Raw genomic sequence first — 21,074 nt, 5'->3', positions numbered from 1 at the left:
TCAGATACAGGCACCACATCGGTTTCCCCCATTAGGAAGTATACCACCGCGCTACCTCTTCGGAAACTTGCAAACGACACATCCGTTTTAGGAACTCGCACTGTCATCACATTTCCAATTTGGGCCACCCTTCGGGTAAACTCACCCGCGATCGGCGGATGTCTTGGTGCTCCGCCGTTTTCTGAGAAATCAGCTAATTTTAGAACCATCCAATATTCCAATATATATATATATTTATATAAGCAAAACAAAACTTGACGCGTCACAGAAAAAGCAAGTACACGTCAACTGGTATTCAGGGTGAGCACAGAACTGGCCGCACAGCCACAATGTATCTGCGGAAATACAATTTCATTTCCCTTTCAGGACCCCAGATTTGGCGAAATTTTTTTTTTTTGTATTTCATTTCGGTTTTTTGATTTCATTTCATTTCATTTCATTTCTTTTTTATTTCTCTTCTCTTCCTTCTATATCAATTATGTTAAAATATGCTAAAATATGTTAAAATATGTTTTATATTTGATACAATTGGTCCTGATTTTATAAAATTTCATTTTCATTCAATTAAAGGAAATTTTTTCAATGAAACTTACCTCATTTAATTTCAATTTGTCTTGGAATCTCCTTTTTGTATTTCCGTGCCTCCCTCCTGATCCCTCTAAAACATTTCAAACCAAGGTACATCTTCTACTCTGGGAAAATCGTCCCAAGGTACCATCGACTAAAATAAACTATTCTTGTCTCAACAATCAAACACCCTATATATCACTGCGTCCCCTCTCTCTTTTAGAATGCCTCCATTTCCAGAATGAGTTTCTTTCAATTAAGCAAATTGACGACGTAATATTTGATCCAGAAATCCTACTTTCCATTACATATATATCTATTACTTATTTCTTCGAAAGAAAAAAAAATGAAAAAAAAACCTATAATTAAAAAGACATAGCTGGGTTTTTGCTCTCTCACTCTTACTCCCTCTCTCTCTCTTTTTCTTCTCTTTCATATTTTTCTCTTGGTATTTTTAGTTTTTTTTTTAAATAGATTTTATTTATTTTTTGAACCTATCTTCCTACTTACCTAATAACCCAATCTATATATCACATTTGCCATTCCCTAGATAATATTCTGCCCTATCAGTAATTAAAAGTTCGCAATATTTAAACATCAAGAAAAAAGAGGTTAGAAAGAAAAAACAACAACTATAGTTTTTAGCAAAGAATTGGGCATATTTATCAAAAAAAATTTTAAAGAAAAAAACTTTACAATACAACCCACCACTTACCTTCCCCTTACCAAAGCAAATAATTATTTAAAATAAATATTACATCCTTTTGTTTGTTTGAAACAAATCCATCTACTTTATTTTTAAATCAATCCTATTAAAAGAATCAAACTATTCGTCCTTCGCTTAACCAATTATATTTATTTAAATCATTAATTGACCATAACTGCTTATTTTTTTTAGGAAAAAAAATTAGCTCCATTTCTTTTCAGTTACTCTTTAATTGAAAAAAATAATAAAAAGATTACAACAAACAAATCAAAATTACAATAATTTAATCAAAAATACCCGGATCTCAAACAAGATATCCCTCCTGCACCATTTTGTTTCTGTTTCAATATTTATTTCTTTGAAATTTCACTAGACAAAAAAATTACAATTTTTTTCCCCGATTTCCTCATCACGTTTCACGTTTCTCGAAGATCTGAAGGGAAATTAAATAATATCGGCTTTTATTACCAATTAGAATCATTTTTTTTATTCGTTACATTTTTTTTCTTTTTAATTGTATCTTTATTCATTTTTTTTTTACTTTATTTTGTTTCATCTTTTCATCATTTTCTTTTTTTTCTTCAAAATCATATTCAATTCATAAATAAACCATTTTGTGTTATTTCTATCGAAATTTGATCTTTCCTTTTTTTTTTTCGTCTTTTTTTAATTTATTACTATCTCTTTTTTTCCCTATCTCTTTTTTTTCTTCTTTTGCCTTTTTTTTCTTTATTCACGTTTAATTAATTACTAATGCCTTCTGATAAAGATAAACAAATTTCAAAGGATAGTGAGAAAAAAGATAATAGTTCAATTGAAGATCAACCTATAAAAGAGGACAAACATATCGAAACTAATCCAAATACAAATATTTCACGACCAACGACAGACACAACACAATCGACTGATCAAGAAAAAAATGAAAAAATTGATAGACCAACTGCAACAACAACAACTAAACCAGGAATAAGTACAATTAAATCCATTATTAATGATAATCCATCTTCAAATGTTACCACTGTAGATAGTGGAACGACCACTGCAACCAGCACGGCTACTGTAACAGCAGAATCGAGTGGGATCAAAGGTGATAAATCGAAAAATTCGTCATTAACCTCTATGAGAGATCATATACTTTTCAAATTGGGGTTAAATGATAAAACAGAAGATATATCGGATACTATTCTACAAAATTATCTAACTTTTGAAACTCATAGATTAAACAAAGAAGCAGAAGATATAAGACATAAAAATTTGGAATTACTCCAGAAATCCATTGAATTTATAAGTTCGAGTGGGTTTTCCAATGATTCTCTTAATAAATTGTTAGATTTCATCGATCCATATAGAGTAACCGGTTCTCGCACATCGACAACGGCAGCAGAATATGCCCCTCAGTTGGGGTCTCCATTAAGTAAGAGAAGAAGACTAGATCAAGATCCTTCTAGAAACCAACAAAGTTTATTGCATGAATATGCCTCGAATGTGAATGTAAGCCCATCTTTTACAGCTACAAATAGTCAAAGACCATCAAGACAAAATAGTATATCTGCAAGTAATGCTTTTCCGATTCAACAAAGGCCTGCTACCGCATCTTCCGTCTTACAACAACCTCAAACATTTATTCCATTGAATAGCAATACGTCTCCTTATTTACATCCACAACAACCATATATGACTACATACTCTCCTGTTCAAGGAACAAGTGCAAATTTAGCTGCTACTGGGAATACTAGTCAAGCTTCTACGATACAAGGCCAAAAATATTTTACGCCCACAACAGCACCTGCAGGCAATCAAGTTGGACAACCTATTATGGTTTTGGCGCCAGGGTTTAATCAAACTCAAAATCCACAACCTACTTATATACAACAACTACCTTATCAACAGGGCCAATTACAACCTCAACAGCAACAACAGCAATATTTGAGACCTGGTATTGCAAATCAACCTTTATCTTATTCAATACCTGTTGATGCTACTCAAAGAAATAGAAATATGGGTCATAGAAGATCGTATAGTACAAATGTTTTACCGCAATCAACAACTTCATCAAATATAAATCCTAATATAAGTAGTAGGTCGCCAGGTCGTATGACACAAATATCTCCACAAAGGCCGATGAATTTTTTAATTCATACACCGAAACATCCTCCACCTAAATAGTGGCAAATAATTTACCTTTCCATATTTCTAATTCTAATGTTCCACTTTTTCCCCTCCCCCGATTTCATTGTAGAAATTATTTCCATCTTTCCTTTTTTTTATTTTATTTTGAGTTACTAGCTTTTCTCAATTAACATTTTACATTTTATGATACTCAATAATAATTTCTAATTTCTGTTTTCTATCCTTTATTCATCTTCATAAACCCTGCTTTCTTTATTACTTTTTATTATGGGTTTAATCCCATGTTTCATTTCATCACATTGTAATCAATACATTAACTGACATACCCACATACATTTCTATTAATAACAATACCCCAAAACTAGATCATATCATATATTAATAATTAATTTTTTTTTTACTCGCCCCTCAATACCCAAGATTTTAATATTTTGATTCACTCACTACATTTTCCCACATCTTCATCATTTATGTATATTAAAAAAAAATTGATAAATAATAATAACAATACTAACCATAAAAATTAAATTTACGTTGTACTATTAAACTGTTTTTTTTTCAGGTTAAAATTTCAATTCTTTCCCTCATATTATTGTTTCGTTACTATTTAATACGCTAGCGTTGTTTCATCCCTTCTGTTTTCGTTTTATTTTTATTTCTTCTATTTTTTTTAAAAATTAGTTATTTTCATTCCCTTATTTTTATTTTTTTCTTCTATATCATTTTATTAATTGACTACCCACGTCATTTCCCCTCTCATAAACTTTAGTTTTTCATCGTTTTGCTATTTCATTACATTCTCCTCCTCCTTTTATTTTTGTCTAGATTTACTAGGAGTCACATTCATTTTTTTTTTCTGTCTAAGTCCCAAATTTCAAATTCAATTCTGTTCAATTCACTTCAAGTTATATACAATTTTAAGTTTTCATGTTATTTTTCGTATCTCACTCCATTACCTCACGAAAATATCTTTATGTTTATATGCATGTATAAGTGTATGTATTTTTTTTCACCATTTTTTTCATTTTATTTATTTATTTATTTGTTCATATTTAAAAATCAACATTTTGAATCTCAATTCAGTATGTATAACAAGATTATATTTCCAAAAAGAAATAAACAAGAAAAACAAATATTATGCGTAGATACATGTTTCTACTTTATTACTGGATCAAGATCAAAACAACTCCCAATATTACTTAGGTTTGTAATATTTTTTCAAATTTTTTACTAATACATAAGTTGACAAGTGGCAGTTACTACTTAAGAACATAAAAAACATTCTCGCTAATATTTATGTTCAAAAAAACAAACATCAGAAATCCTTCTTGAATATATTACTTCCTTTTCAAAACCTAATGTATAATAGTTAACACACTTTGTATATGTAGTAAGGTTTCAGTTATACAAACTTTGATCCGTTAATCTTATTACATTTCTCCTAGATTCTATATATGCTATCATCATCAACAAAAACCTCTTTCTAAGCTAAAAAAAAATCAAAATATCAAAAGAGAAAGAACGATCAACAGTTATTTCTCATTTAGTTTGAAGAATATTTATTCTTATTCATCCTCATCAAATAGTCATTTAGTTTATCTGTCATGACCCCTTGCCTCTTATCAGCCTAAGATGAATCAATTGTAGCCAGTAAGTCAGTCCCCTTGCTTGTCATACAATAGCCTATTTTTCTTTTCTTCTTTTAGGATATTGCTCCTGATGAGAGTTCCCGACAATTTCCTTCAAGGCAGATCTCGGGAATTCTAGGCCCAGTCCAAATATGGGACTGTCCATTCCTTTTGACTTCCTTAATTCGTGGAGTCAAAAAAAAATAGTTTCTCCGTCGGGAATTTTCGCATACGTAGCTTCCGCAAATACCCGATCCAATGGGATCTTACGCTGAAATTTCAATGAGGCACAAATTAGTTAGCGCCACTCTTAATATAGGCCCGGAACCGCCCGACACGTGACATTCCCGCGCCGTAGATCCCGGAAATTCTCGCATCAGGCCACTCCGAAGTTTTAATAACTGACTTCCCAAACCATATCTTACTTCGTTTCTTTTTTTCCACGAAAAACATAATGAAAAATCGCTTGGTGCTAGTTTTTCCGCCAGTAAATTTCCGTAGCTACTTCATCGCCAAACTTTGCCATTCTTAAAGTAGTAAAAATGGTAGGACAATTAAAAAAAAATAATAGTCGATTGTCTAATTTACTATAACAGAGTTAATAGCAAGTAGATATTAGTCAAATTGAGTATTTATTATATGACTGTTTATATTTAGCAAATTATATAAAAACATCATCATAATCATTTAACCTATTCTCTTGTAGTCTTTGTATGAATATTAATTTTTGTCATAACCAATTATACATTCTACCCGGAACTATACCCTATACTATTGTAAATAATAAAAAATATACGAAACGATGGCAGAGAGCATCACATCTTCACAATCGTTTAATTCATTAAACACGCAACCTCCGATCCCATTAACAAATCAACGAGATTCTGATGACGATAAAAAATATGACCCAGATTATATACCTAATCAAGACGGAACTTACTACTTAAAAGGAACTCTATCACATACTACCACACGTGAACTCCATTCTGATGATTCTTCCATAGATACTTCACTTGATGGAGAATTGTCAACACCAGATGAAGAAGCACAAGAACATACCCCTCCTCATTCCATGCTATCGTATTGGAACAAGTGGGGGATGGTAGCTGTATTAACCATGTGTGGATTCTGGTCATCACTAGGTTCACCTATTTATTATCCTGCTTTAAAGCAATTAGAGAAGAAATTTAACGTGGATGAAAACCTAGTCAATGTCTCTGTGGTTGTCTATTTAATCTTTCAAGGGTTTGCTCCTGCTGTCAGTGGTGGGCTAGCTGATATTTATGGTCGTAGACCAGTAATCCTTTTTGGTATGCTAGTGTATGTAGTTGCATCAATTGGTATTGCCGCCTGTAATTCATACGGTGTGATTATTTTCCTAAGATGCCTGCAGAGTACTGGTATTTCTCCATTGATCGCCATTAGTTCTGGTGCGGTTGGTGATTTCACTGTCAAAGCTGAAAGAGGTACTTTTGTAGGTGCTGTATCAGGGCTAGTATTAATGGGCCAAGCCTTCGGGTCTTTGATTGGTGCAGCTTTGGCTGCAGCTTATAATTGGAGAGCTATCTTTTGGTTTTTAGCTATTGGTTGTGGTGCATGTATGGCCATTGCAGGTATTGTCTTACCAGAAACTAAGAGAACTCTTGTCGGTAATTTATCCGTTACACCAAAGAGAATTATTAATAGAGCTCCAATCTTATATTTAAAACCTGTCAAGAAGAGATTCAAGTTAGATAGCCCAGATTACAATACTATCGATCCAAATATTCCTAAACTAGATTTAACATCTGCCATTAAAATCACTGCTCAATTGGAAATTTTCTTGTCTTTATTTCCAGGTGGACTACAATTTGCATTATGGACATTAATGTTAACATCCATTTCAGGGCAGTTAAGTGCAGCACCTTACAATTATAAATTAATTATCGTGGGTCTTTGCTATTTACCAGGTGGTATTGGTGGGTTACTAGGTTCTCTTTTAACTGGTAGAATTATTGATGTATTCTACAAAAAATCTTTGAAAAAATTTGAAGATGATAAAGCTGCTGGATTAATCCCACAAGAGGAAGAATTTAATATTTTTAGAGCTCGTTTAATTGCTGCTCTCCCACAAAATTTCTTGGCTGTTATTTCCTTCTTACTTTTCGGCTGGTCTGTTGATAAAAAATGGAACATCGCTGCAGTTTGTGTTACTTCATTTGTTAGTTCTTATTGTGCGATGTCTACCTTATCCACTTCTAGTACTTTATTAGTCGATCTGTACCCAGGGAAATCTTCCACTGCCACAAGTTGTTTCAATTTAATTCGTTGCAGTTTAAGTGCTTTATTTATGGGTTGCTTTGCTGACATGAAGGAAGCTATGACTATTGGAGGTGTATTCAGTTTCTTATGTGGTTTAATTTTACTGGGTAACTTTTTAGTGTTTATCCCAATGAAATACGGTACAAAATGGAGGCGTGAAAGACTAAATAAAGCAGAAGCAAAAAGATTGGAAAAATTGAGAAAAAATGGTGATTTAGAATCAATCCAAGATTATTCAAATCTAAAAGAAAATATGGAATCAAATCAACTCTCAGATATAACGAGCAATACTTCAAATCAAACTATCACAGAACGAGAAAGCATCACTAGCCTAAAAAAATAATGAGAGCATGCATATTTACTAGTGCACATACACTTACTTAATGTTATAGACTTTTTTTTATTAAACGTTTCTTTTTGCATCTTATTTACATTACATTCATGCATTTTATAATCCATCCTTAATTTAAATATATATAAATGTATATATATATTCTTCTAAACAATCTATTCATCGAAAATATGAGAATATTTGCTTTTTTTGCAAAATTACTACTAAAAAATAACTCTTCACAATTTCGTATAGAATATACACTCACCTTGAATATCTCCTCTAATATAATGATCTTTGCGTATGATGTAACATATCTAAAATTTTCCTCTATGCATAATTATTATTACATACGTATTCCGAATATATAATAGGAATATATTTGTGCAAGCCAGAAGAAAATATAAAATTAAGGAAATGCAGATTGTAAATAAATAATAATTAATATAATGACTTGTTGATATTTCTAATATAACAATATTTAAGTAATATTAGGGACTCTAATTCCCCACAGAATTTTAGGAAAGTATTTTCAAAGGGTAACATTAACACGGTTTTCATTGTTACTACCAGTGGAATTACTACTACTGTTCGTAGTTGAGTTACTGCTTTTTGTGTTGTTTTCGTTTTCATCACTACTATTTCTGTGATCATCAGAAGTACTAATATTTTGACTTCCACTATCACTATTATTGATAGTATTACTACTATTACTACTACTAGTTTGCAAACCATTAGAATTTTCACTTGAATTACTATTATCACAACTACTAACACTATTACTATTTGTATTACTATTGTTACGATTAATATGATTATTGCTAGTGTTATGATTATTACGTGTGGTGGTTTGATTGGGGTGTAGCCCTATATTTGGTGCTATTGGATCACTTTCAGCGAAAGCAATATTTTGATTTGGTAAATACGGCATGTTTAACGGTAATTGTATATTATGAGGAATATTATTATTCATATGGTTAGTATAATGATTTAGATGACTATTTTGAACAGGGATCGTACCAGTAGGATGAACGCCATTACTATTGGATGAATTCGATTGGTTCGATTGATTTAACAAGTTACGATTAAGGTAATTACTAAAATTTTCATTCATCACCATGGAGGAAGTAGAAGATGAAACAGTTGAGTTTGTACCACCAGAACTACCAAAACTAGTACCATCATTTATAATATTTGTCGAATTCAAACCATTATTACCAGGGATTGTATTCATCAATATTTGTCCATTATTGTTATTATTATTAGAATCAGTATTTGAGTTTTGACTTAAGCTTACTTGCATGCTATTATTATTGATAGAGGTTGGGTATCTCAAATCATTATTTTGGAAAATTGGGTTAAAATACTTATTAGTAGATCTAAGTAGAATGCTATTGTTTTGCATTAAGTTTGCATTCATAATTGCTGAACCTGAAACAATATTACCATTACTATTAGAAGTATTATTGGTGGCATTGTTCGGATCAAATTGTAAATTACTGTTTGCTCTATTGTTTAGTAGATTCTCATAAAACATATGTTGTTCATTTAATCTATTATTATTATTAATGACCTGTGTTCTTAAATTGTTAATCTGTTCTTGCAAATTACTTAATACATTACAAATAGACTGGTACATAGCATTCGTATAATTGCTATCATTTGGAGTTTGAGTATTATCTGAATAAGGAAAAGGATGGATATTGGATATTGATGGGGAATTGTCGAAATTGTCGTTAGTATTATTATTAGTATCGCCAGTATTATTATTATTATTATTGCTAATATTATTAGCATTATTATTCTGAATAAAATTTTGATGGATAGCGCTATTAGTATTATTAATTTCTGTCCGTGGGATCTTAAATTTTGGTGAAGGTTTGTTTATGCTCCACTTGCTAACTCCAGGATTAGAATCTACAATTAAAGAACTAGAAGGTGAGTTAGATTTTAAGATAATATTACCATTTAAAAATACAAAAGTATTTCTCAGTTTAATCAGTAAAATATTTAATTTTGAATCATCATCCAAGCCAAGACTTATATCATCCCTTAAGGCATTAATGGATATTGCTTCAATATTATTATTAGGTACTAATTTATTGACTTCATTTTCATCCAATTTTAGCGCTTTTAGATACAATACTTTAAATCTATCATGGCATTGCCGATAATTTCTATTAATATGAAAAGTTTCATTTAAACTAATTGAAATTTTTAACCAAAAATTTTTCATTGGCTTGAAATATTCCATATAATTCAATAAATTAGAATTTAATAATATGACATTTAATAAAGAAATATCTTCAATAATTTTCCATTTCTTTCTTGATTGCCTCAAAATTGGGGAGACATAATTAGTCTTAATTGAAGAAGAAGAAGAATCTGTAGTTGGAACACTGTTACCTCTTAATTTTGTTGAAAGTGTACTATTAACCCTAATGGAAGTTTGCTTAGAATCTAATTTTGGAACACTTAATGGATTATTGTTATCAAAAGTGGAAGTTGAAGTGACTGACGATATTGGTGTAGCTGAATCGAAAGTTGCTTGTTGTGTCACCGAATTTCCTGTAGTAGAATTAGTTCCACTAGTTGGATTTGTATTTGGGTTTGAATCGGATAATATATTTTCAATATTTTGTAAATCTTTATTTGAGACATTATTAATAGTTAAGTCATCGGTATTAATTTTGGAATGTTCTTTAATATTTGAAGAAATACCAGGTGCTTCCAAGTTATTCGTTACAGAATCTGTTGTACTAATACCTGCAGCATTCCGGTTATTATTATTATTATTATTATTATTATTATTATTGTTATTATTAGTGTTAGTAATGATGTTATTTATGTTATTATTGTTACCATCCATACCTAAAACTGAAGAAGTAAATCTATAATTTGTTTGATTTATTTTATTCAAGGATGAAATAGTATTAAAGTACCTCTGGTTTTCCAAACTAAATATATGGTTATTACTTCTTTGAATATTATTACTATTAAAGTCGATATTACTATTATTATCGTTATTATAATCGGTAGTACTAGTGCTTGATAAATAACTTTTCATATATATGAATATTATATTAAGATATTAATATGTGTTAAATTTCTCCTGCGGGTTTATTACTTGTTTTGTTATATATTGTGTTTTTTTATCTCTTTCTCTTTATCTCATTAACATTTGACAATTTTCATTTAAACTTGGGCGGTTAATTTTAAGGTTGAAACGACGGTAAAGAAAAAACAAAAGCAACTGAGATTAGATTAGAAAACAAAAATGTCGTGACAACAAAAAGTTAAGCAATGGGTGGTCGTTAATATACTACTTTAAAAACTGAAAAAAAAATAAAGAAAAAAAAATAAACAAATTAAAATAATTAAAAACTCAACACCAGTGGGAAATAAATTATTGTTCCACAATAGGATGTTGAGAAGTCTCAATAGTAACGGGTTGATGGAATCACCAGGGTACTGCTGGTATGATTACACAATATTGAAAAAGAAGTAAGATGTAATTGAAATGTAAGAGATAATTATATATTATTGCAGAAGGAAAACAATAAAAATTAAAAAATAAAATATTAATTAAAAAATAAAATAGTCAACATACAAGGTCGGAATTAAAAGACATATTGTAATAAAGTTACTGCAAAAAGAAATATAAATTTGAGAACACAACGAATCAATTCAATAAATCAACAGAGATATATAGCAGCAGAGAAGTAAAAGATTAAATAAATTAACACAAATAAAAAAAAATCTTGGCGAACCAACCCACAGAACTTAGTGTAAAAATAGCAAAAGCACTGTAATATAACGAATCAACAGAAATAAATAGCGAAAAACTAAATATGGGGGAATGAAAATGCGATATATTCGCAGATTAAAGGAGTAGAGAGATATTTCTGTCAAGAAGATGAGTGGGAATAGTTTACAGGGATTGGATTGATAGATAAGCTTTAGACAAGTACGTAACACAAAAGTTCTTTCAGGATTTCTATATTGGGATGACAGGAATATCTATTGAAATCAGAATTATGTGGAATAAGTCGATGAATCCCTGTCAAATGAATGAAAATAGATTATATAATGACTAAATACGAAAATTGGAATTATAACAAGCAATGGACCATCTAATTTTTCTCAATTTTCTCATCAATTCCATATCAGAAAGCTGATATTTATGATAACCTTGACGTAAATAGTAAGATAGATATTATTTAGAGTTGAAAAAAATTAGAAAAAAAAAGAAGTGCATTTTCAACAATAATTTTGAATAAATTAAATTTTAGAATCTTCAAATGAAGAAGAACAAGCAGGGGCAAAAAATATTTCTGAACACCTTTCTTTCTTGCACACATTGATTTATGCAAGTTGAAAAAATCGCAGAACCAACGCCTCTAATTAAGCTAGATGGATGGAATCGAATATTAAACTTTAAATGCAATTAAAGTTTAGTTTCCTCGGCTAACGGTTTTCAAAGCCTTATAAACTACACGCAGATTTCTAAGTAATTCGGATGAACCAGGAATCACCAGATACGAAATCCACTTTTAAAGTTTAGGTTTATACTTGTCCTGGTTTTTCGCCTAGGCCCAATCAAAAATGGGAAACTTTCAATACGGAAAACAGGTATGAAAAAGGTAAATAAAAAAAGAAACTATGTCCTTATAAAGAGACATGTCTGGACACCTGGCACATATGTCCTCAATAGGTAAGCGTGACAAACTACGTACACACGCCCCACGCATGTGTCTGAGGGGTAGCCGTATCCTCTGTACTCTTTGGAACATGTCAGGGTCGTCTCAGGATGACAGGCGCATAATTGTCTCATTCCTTTCTAGCAACTTCCTCTTTAGGATATATACTAGTGCACAGAAATCAGCGTAGTAGGCGGAACAAAGAGGGGCTCGGCTCCTGTTTGTCCGTCGGACATAATCTTGATGGATAGCAGCCGGCCATCTCCACAGATCGCGTGGCATCTTGAAATTGCGATTTTTTATTTTTTCTAGGTGAAAAAAAGCCTGATTTGAACTATGCGACTAAGCCATGCAAAGTTCCTCTGGCCAGGCAAAGTTCGGTTCAGAACTCGCTAACATATATGGAAATTACCTGATTAGTAGGATACATGTTTCTACTTATATATTGTTTGAAATATTAAAAAAAGTGGGTACTGGCCACAACCGTTTTAAATAATATGAGACAGTGGGTGCCTTGGAAAATGTTATTTGCTTTATTGGAAGAATGTTGCTTATGATATATCTGGCACTGGATACATTAAAGCGATCGGATTTTACCAACCGAAAATATCGTCCATCAGCCATTATGTAAGAACGGAGTTAATCGAACGGGTATAATTCTTTTCCAGATCCTTGAATTTGAATGGAAATAGCACTATTTTTTCGCTTGAACCCGTTTAAATTGTCGGTACTTAGGTGTCCAATTAGCTTGGCGCCTTGCTTGCCTTTGTATTAATTTCCCATAGGTAAAATAAAAAATTAAACAAAAAAAAAATCATCAACAAACTGACATCAAATTTAAAGAACCCTAATGATTCATTTTTCATTCTGTTCGAGGTTACAAAGCTTACAAATCCAAGATTCGCTTGCCCTTGAGAGCTTTCATTGGTTATAAGAGAAATTTCCATCGATTATTGACTTGGAGAGATTATATTGATTGGCTAGGCATTTTATGCATTCCATTATCATTCTAACATTAGTCTTGTTTATTGATACCCACATTCCCTTTATTTTTATTTCACCGATTTCCATTTATTCTTGCTTCACCGGTATTTAGTTATTCTTGTTCAGTGTCACATATATTTCATCTTTTCCCCGCGTTGAAAGGTCTGGCTTACCATAAAAATGTGGCTAGAACCAAATTATGTGAAGTCCATTGTTCATATTTTTTTTTTTTTAATTTTTGATGGATTGAAGCTTCAATTTTTGTTACATACTTTTCTTTATCTTGGCGATACACTGAACCATTTCTTCTTTGATACCTCAAAAAAAAAAATTATTAAGTAAACTCAAGTGAGTTGTTTTTGAATAAGTCGATAAGTTTACCTAATTTGTTTTATCTAAAAAGCGATGTTCTCATATTTGTCGTCCAATATTATCTTCCTTTCTTATTTTATTTTTTTTACTCTAGTAACCTCTGAAGCTGTCAATATACCTAGCCCCTTCCTTAATTATTAAATAAATACCAATATGCTCTATTTCAATGAATTACAAATAATTTTTTTCATTTTTACTCATATGACTTAGTTCCATTATTTAAATTGGGAATTCTGGTATTCCGTTGATTCTTCCCATGCCCGGTGGCCGTGAACTTGCATATTTCATATTAGCAACTATTAAATTATTGTTTTCTTTTGGTTAGTCAAGAAATCATTTGTGAACTAGTTGATAAGCTAGTTTGTTTCAGCTAGTACTTTAAAGTTGTTTCCTCGAGTCGTATGTTTATAATTAATTTTCTTGCTTTTCCTTCAACAAAAAAATGTATATTTATTTTGATGAACTTTACTATTTCATCTTCCATCAACTAATAAATAAAAAACTAAAAAAAAACATGTATCTTGTAGCTGGTTTTTACTTGCTGTGTAGACTTTTCACATAAAATTATAATTTTCGATGGGCAAGAAAATAAGAATAAAGATAAATAAAAATAATCAGAAAGTAATATTAGGAAGATTAAAAGAATTATATTATCCGTGAATTGTTGCTTTATATTATCAAGTATCTTATTTTAAAATGCAGAATTTTATTATCTATTATCTATCTATTTATTATGCTAGATTTATTTGCATTTATAAGAAGACGGCAAGAAATTTATAAGAACGGATTAAAAAACGTTCTTCACAACTCATTTTTAGTCGTTTATTATATTGTTTCACCATGATTTTTACGATTTGTGACGCTATCGATCTGGAAAAAACAAAATTTCCCAAAAAGGAAATAATGAACAATTTCTGCTAGCGCCCAAAATCTGTAGAAAAGAAACCCTTTCCGTACTAATAACAAATGCACCTTTAAAAATGTAGTGATTCGATAAATACAATTAGTTTAGTTAATCATTTTTCTTTTGAAGACCAATACTTACTTTGCTTACTAACAATTGACTTATTTTTTGGTACACCGTTGCCAAATTTGAAATTTACAATAAACAATTGCCCAATAAAAAGAATTCAACATTTAAGACTTGACATATGTCAGTTACTAATATAATAATAATGCACCTTGTTTGATTGGTTCTCAATACTAAAACCAAGAGTAAAAACTAATCAACATATCAAAACTTACCTTTTTAGTTATGTAAAAACCCAATATTTTATTAAATAATTATAGCTACCAAGTATAATAATATACTTATGTGTATTTACTTCATTATTGGACCTTATTTTATTTTGTTTAATAATAAATTCTTACTTATAAATACAACTCTTTGAATAAATTCAATATTCATTTATTCTCTTTTGTTTAACTTTAAAAATTATAAGATATCCAAAAACCATACCACCAAGACATCTTCACAAAATGCAAGTTTCCTTACCAATTGTTTCTTCTGCGGTTTTACTTTTATCTATTGCCAAGCCAATTGTTGCAAACTCTTCTTCCTCTACTACCTGGGCTTCCCACGATGCTTCACATTCTGCCGCTGCTGAATCTTACTGGTCTGCACACTCAACTGATCCATCCATGATATCAAAACATTCCGCATATGAATCCTGGTTAAGTACTGCCTCTTTAACTATGACTGAAAGTTCTTCTGCCTCCTCATCAAATGGTGGTGTTATTGGTTTGAATCCAAAATTAGAAGGTGCTATAGCAGTTGCTGGTGCAGTTATGATGTTGCTATAAAATGTCTTCAAAAATAAGTTTCTTTAAATAAATACTTTTATAGCAATATATAATAGAAAATAATTAGGTTTTTTATGATTTTTTCAATGTCAAAATATTAAGTATTAAGGCGCTGATAATTTAAATAGCTTAATTTAGATTCTGTAATGATAAAAATTACATTGAAAAACAAAAAATCTCTTTATATATGCATACCTTTGCATTGAATTTGAAAAAAATTTAAGCTATTATGAAGATTATATACATAACCCTTTTATACATTACCATTCAGGCAATTTTGCTATTGTTCGAGCTATGCTTTATTTCTTAAGGTTAGTTGATTTTTTTCCTAAAATTTACTGAAGCAACGAATATTTTCCTCTTCACAATTCCGAGTTTTACCGACGACAAAAACCACCGCTCAGAAATTAACTACGAGAAATTCACCACTTAACCTTCCATTAACGGTATAGTCAAATTCTAGATCGTGATCAACCCAAGCTCTAAATTTCAAAAAAAAAGTTGTTTTTAATTTTGATCAGCACCCTGATATCAATCCAAATTAACAGAAGGCTAATTAAAGGTCGATAATTTCATTTATTTAAGTTTATTAATATTTTTTAACGTTATCTGATAAGCAAGGACAAATAAATAAAATCCCTTTATTTTCTTTATTTTGTTATTTTTACACGCTGTCAACTACGATTAGTTTAATATATTCCTTTGTTCTAAATTATCCTATACACGTTATACACTACGCTATTTCTCGTTCAATATTTAAAATGAATGATGATGAACAGCATAAACTAACTGTCGAAACTGAAACTGTCGAGGCACCGGCTTCAACATCATTATTACCTAATAATAATAATAATAATAACAGCATCAATAATAATTCAATTAGCAAGCTAAATCTAAATAACAATGCTAATAGTACCTCATCTATTTCCATAACTAGAAATATTGAAAGACCATTATCCAGCAAAGCTTCTTCAGAAGTAAACATAATGTATCCAAGCTCATCATCAAAAAATATTGCAAGCAATCTTATTTCTACTGAACATGATATTAAGAATAAAAATAAACCAAATAACGATAATACTAAATCAATAAAAGCACAGATACCTATAAATACTGACACACCAAAACAAAATAACCTTTTCCACTCATCAACTAATAACAATTCTTCAAATCCTACAAAGCTTAACACAAAACCTAGTTCGAATGATAACAATTCCACATCTAATCTTACCACTTCTGATCGCCCTAAAGTACCTAAAACTACAAGCGATATTTCAATACCCAAACATTTAATTGACCATAATCCATTATCATCACATACAGTTCAAAATTCACTCAAGAATAAAAAGAGTACTCTATTGATTGAATCTATACCGACAACTATAACTTCAAAATCCAAATTAAGGCATTCAAATGATTTAGGCATCCCTCATGATGATAAAGATTCAAGAAAAGAAACCGTCAAAGGATTTACATCTTCAAAGCTAAATGATTCTAATGAATTAAGCAAAACTTCTTCAAGTTTACAGAATTCTCCACTGAAAGGAAATTTCAATATTAATGATAGTCATACTAATCCTCCTAGTGGTAATGATGCTATCAAGACTATAAGTAGCGAAAAAACTAATCCAGACTCCCAAAACTCTTTAACTACGTTGAGTAAACGGGGTACACCGATAAGTAACAACAATAATGCTATAACGAACATGCCTAACTTATCAACTTCGAACGTATCATCCTATACCAAACCATCACAACATCATTCACAAAGTCCTGTTTTTAATGATCAATATATTCAAAGCCAAAATCAACAGTCACAACAACAAAACCTCACTAGAAGCAGTGAATTAAAACCTCCTAAAATTATCGAGAGACCATCTGTGACAATGATGAATTCACGAGACATACTATTAGAAGATACAAGGGATGATCATAAATCAAATAATTTACCTGCTATAGTTTCTAACAGCACTCAATTGGCTTCACAACAAGATGCCGATTCATTAAACAAGACTAAAAAAACCGAGTTTTTTGCTGCAAGATTAGCTTCTGCAGTTGATGAAAATGAAATCAGTGATTCAGAAGAGACTTTTGTATATGAATCTGCAGCCAATTCTATCAAAAACGTTCAAGGAGTGATTAGAAATGATATAAACTTACCGACATTTGACAGCAATAACAATATAAATACTCAATCAATTTCCAACAAACAATATGGTATTCCTTCAAAATTAAGTGTCCCTTTACTTACCTCAAATACTAAGTTGTTAAATAGGTTGAAAAATAATACAAGACATATAAGTGTAGGAGGGATACCAAATAATAACAATAACAATAACAATAATAACAATAACAATAATAATGCTAACATAACTAATATAAACACCACAACTAATTCTAATATAAATCTTAATAATAATAATCTTAATACAAACAACAATAACAATAGTAACTTAACAAGTCCTCTCCAAGCTATTTCTTCTCAAAATACCATAACCCCACTTATTAATAATTCATCTAAAATTGTTCCTCATGCCAAGAATGACGATTTGACAAGCGTTCGCTCTACTACAAAGAGTGAGAGAAACCAAGACCGTCAATCAATTAGTTCCTATGTATCAGAGCATAAATCCCCAAGTAAAATGAAAAGTATTGCCTCCTTAGTCCGTATAAATGGTGGGAATCCTAATGAGCTTTATAGTGGTATAACAAATAACCAAAATGTTAAACATACTCCATCACAACAACCACCATCACATCATCCTTATCAAAACCAAAGTAGAGTAACAAGTAATGCCGTTTATGATTCAATTAATACATCACCTCGAAAACCTTCTATGTCGAATGGTATGCATCAACAACCTAAATCATCACCGTCTGGTGTTATGCCTCGAATTCGACAATTTATTCCAAACAAGAACAGTGTTAAAAAAATGAATAGCAAGAGACAATTGAGAACTACTGCATCTAAAATATTTGATGCTAATGGGGCCCCATTAAGAAGATATTCTGGGGTTCCTGATCACGTTAACTTGGAAGATTATATCGATTGGAATGAAAGCAACATTGGTTTAGTCAATGAAGGCAACGGTAATAGTTCAGTAACACATGCTACTATGGCACATCATAATATACTTGCGTATGATAATGCAGGCAATCCCAACAGTAGATTTGCGAATGCTAGGTATAGTAGAGACTTTGAAGATAATGGCCAACATTACAAAGATACTAAGACTATCAGTGGAAGCTATTCCACCAATGCCGCTTTAAATAGTAACATGAGTCCAGCTCGTATGAATCCCAACCGTATGTCTATTGTTACTAACAATACAGCGAACACTTCTACATTGAATAATAATTCTCATGGCAACCATAACACAAATGTACCAAACTCTAGAGATGATAATACAATGAAAAGAGATAGTAATGAAGAAGATGTTGATTATGATAATACCGATGATCAATCCATGTTTTATTATAACCATCGAACCGATTTAGAAGCTCGCCCTCAAATATCTGATTTTGAAGGAGCAGAGGAAGATGAAGAAGTAATTGGTATCGAAGGATATGATGATGATGATGAACATATGCATCGTAACTCTCAATATAATGAAAATAATAGCAATGCCAATAACAATGGGAGTGATACAGATTATTTTAACTATGACTATAATACATATGGAAGCCATTATAGCAATGGTGAGAATAACAATGGTTATCTGTATTCCAACCACAATGATCTGAATGTGAATCATATACGAAATCCATCACAACACCAACAAGAATTTTCTAATGACTATATGACAGCAGGGTCTCTTTATCAAAATTATAATGGTATAAGAAATAATCCAAACGTGACCACTAATCATCCTTATTTCAATGGTAAACATGGGGAATATCATGAAAATTCACCGTTAATAATTAGTAGACAGTATACGGGAAGTAGTAATCTTGGTTACTCTCCTCATAATTTCATTGCTAAAAAATCCTCATGGAAGAAATTTAAAAATTGTTTATATTTTTCATTCAGCATAATATTTTTCATTACATTTGGATTCATCATTGGATTTTTATTAGCCACTAATAAGGAATTACAAGGGTTTAAATTGATTATGATTGATAATGTGATTTCTAGTATCGATGAATTGGTCTTTGATATTACAGCTAGTGCATTTAATCCTGGGTTTTTCCCCATTATTATCCAGGAGGTGGAAATGGACATTTTTGCCAAGAGTTCATATACTAATTCAAAAGATTATATTAAGATCCTACAACCTGATGAATTATACAGGAAAGATCACATTCAATCAATAACGTTACAAAATGAGGTAGCCAAACCTACCTCAGAAACCATATTGCTAGGGTCTGTCTATTCACTAGAAACCCCGTTACATTTCCAAGCTGGATTTTTCAAGAGATACTATGACATCTCCACTTCAGGGATTAAACTAGTGGATCCAGGTAAAGACCGTTCCCCTAAGGACGGTAATGACGGTAGCCAGCCAGACACCGACCCTGATATGGATCCTGAACAACAAGACAGGCCATTAGTAACAACTCCGAACAACTCACAGAGGACAGAACGCCAGAAATGGGAAAGCCTGATCAAATATGAGTATGAATTGATCATCAAGGGGACATTGAAATACACGATACCATTTTTCAAGAGCCAGAAATTTGTATCGGTCCAAAAATCGACCACTGTCCACCCAGGTGACGGCGGCCTCAAACGTTTGCTATCCTAAGCCTGCAACCTATAAATACTAAAGGTATGTATTACTATATAACATCAGTGTCAATAATCACACATACTCACACATACATACATTCTCCTGTAGAGTATTGTCCTATAGAATATTTGTCCTATAGAGTACGGCCCTATGGACCATCTGTCCTATAGAATATTTGTCCTACAAAATATTTGTCCTACAGAATATTGCCCTATATCATCGTACACAAGCCAACTTTTTTTTTACAACCAAAGGACCCTTGCATAGAGATTCGACAACAGTTTGTCTCAAAGAGTGTGCTACATCACGACACCAGACCGTCTTGTTTCATACTAGATCTGAAACAAGACCCGTACAGGAAACAGGGCATGTTTCAAGATAACCCTATACATGTCGCGTATGTCCGCACGTGGTGAGGGTTCTGCGTGCCTATGTGGAGGGCTGTACTGCCCCGCTAGACACGATTCACACGAATCTAACTTCAGATACACAGGCATCTGACATTGCATAATTCTCAGAAAATGTTGCAGATATGTGCACAAACATACTGTGTTCTAAATTTAGTAGTAACTTAAACTTCTCGACTTTCAGCGTTCTATACCACCAACCTAAAAAAAAATAAAGCTCGAACATTTTCTTAGTTGAAGAAATCTCACTTCCTTTTCTGCTCGATTAGCACTAAGTAATTTTAATTTGTTCATTTTCGGCCTGAGGATTCGCTTAGATATTGCCCATTGCAGGATTCAGAAAAACTAACAATAGAAATCGTCTATTTATAAAAAACAAAGCAGTCTTCTGTCAGCTTGTGAGAGGGCATAATAC

At 31.4% G+C, this 21,074-nt stretch overlaps 4 protein-coding genes across 4 annotated transcripts; 3 read left to right on the top strand and 1 right to left on the bottom strand.

The window, feature by feature from the left end:
* Window positions 1–2,026: 2,026 nt before the first annotated feature.
* On the top strand, window positions 2,027–3,439 carry POG1 (Pog1p; the record flags this gene model as incomplete). The annotated part of the gene is made up of 1 exon (XM_004181665.1): window positions 2,027–3,439. The coding sequence occupies one exon, from the start codon at window positions 2,027–2,029 to the stop codon at window positions 3,437–3,439; it is 1,413 nt and encodes a 470-aa protein (XP_004181713.1).
* A 2,394-nt stretch (window positions 3,440–5,833) lies between these two features.
* AQR1 (Aqr1p) lies at window positions 5,834–7,675 on the top strand (the record flags this gene model as incomplete). Its single annotated transcript, XM_004181664.1, has 1 exon — window positions 5,834–7,675. One exon carries the CDS (start codon window positions 5,834–5,836, stop codon window positions 7,673–7,675), a length of 1,842 nt encoding a protein of 613 aa, XP_004181712.1.
* Window positions 7,676–8,195: 520 nt separating this feature from the next.
* TBLA0G02540 (uncharacterized protein) lies at window positions 8,196–10,730 on the bottom strand (the record flags this gene model as incomplete). The annotated part of the gene is made up of 1 exon (XM_004181663.1): window positions 8,196–10,730. One exon carries the CDS (start codon window positions 10,728–10,730, stop codon window positions 8,196–8,198), a length of 2,535 nt encoding a protein of 844 aa, XP_004181711.1.
* A 5,553-nt stretch (window positions 10,731–16,283) lies between these two features.
* On the top strand, window positions 16,284–20,267 carry VAC7 (Vac7p; the record flags this gene model as incomplete). The annotated part of the gene is made up of 1 exon (XM_004181662.1): window positions 16,284–20,267. The coding sequence occupies one exon, from the start codon at window positions 16,284–16,286 to the stop codon at window positions 20,265–20,267; it is 3,984 nt and encodes a 1,327-aa protein (XP_004181710.1).
* Between the last annotated feature and the right edge of the window lie 807 nt (window positions 20,268–21,074).

Source organism: Henningerozyma blattae, chromosome 7 (genome assembly GCF_000315915.1).
Source record: "Henningerozyma blattae CBS 6284 chromosome 7, complete genome".
In the NCBI taxonomy this organism is placed as follows: Eukaryota; Fungi; Ascomycota; class Saccharomycetes; order Saccharomycetales; family Saccharomycetaceae; genus Henningerozyma; species Henningerozyma blattae.
This window is presented reverse-complemented; position numbering and strand designations above follow the sequence as displayed.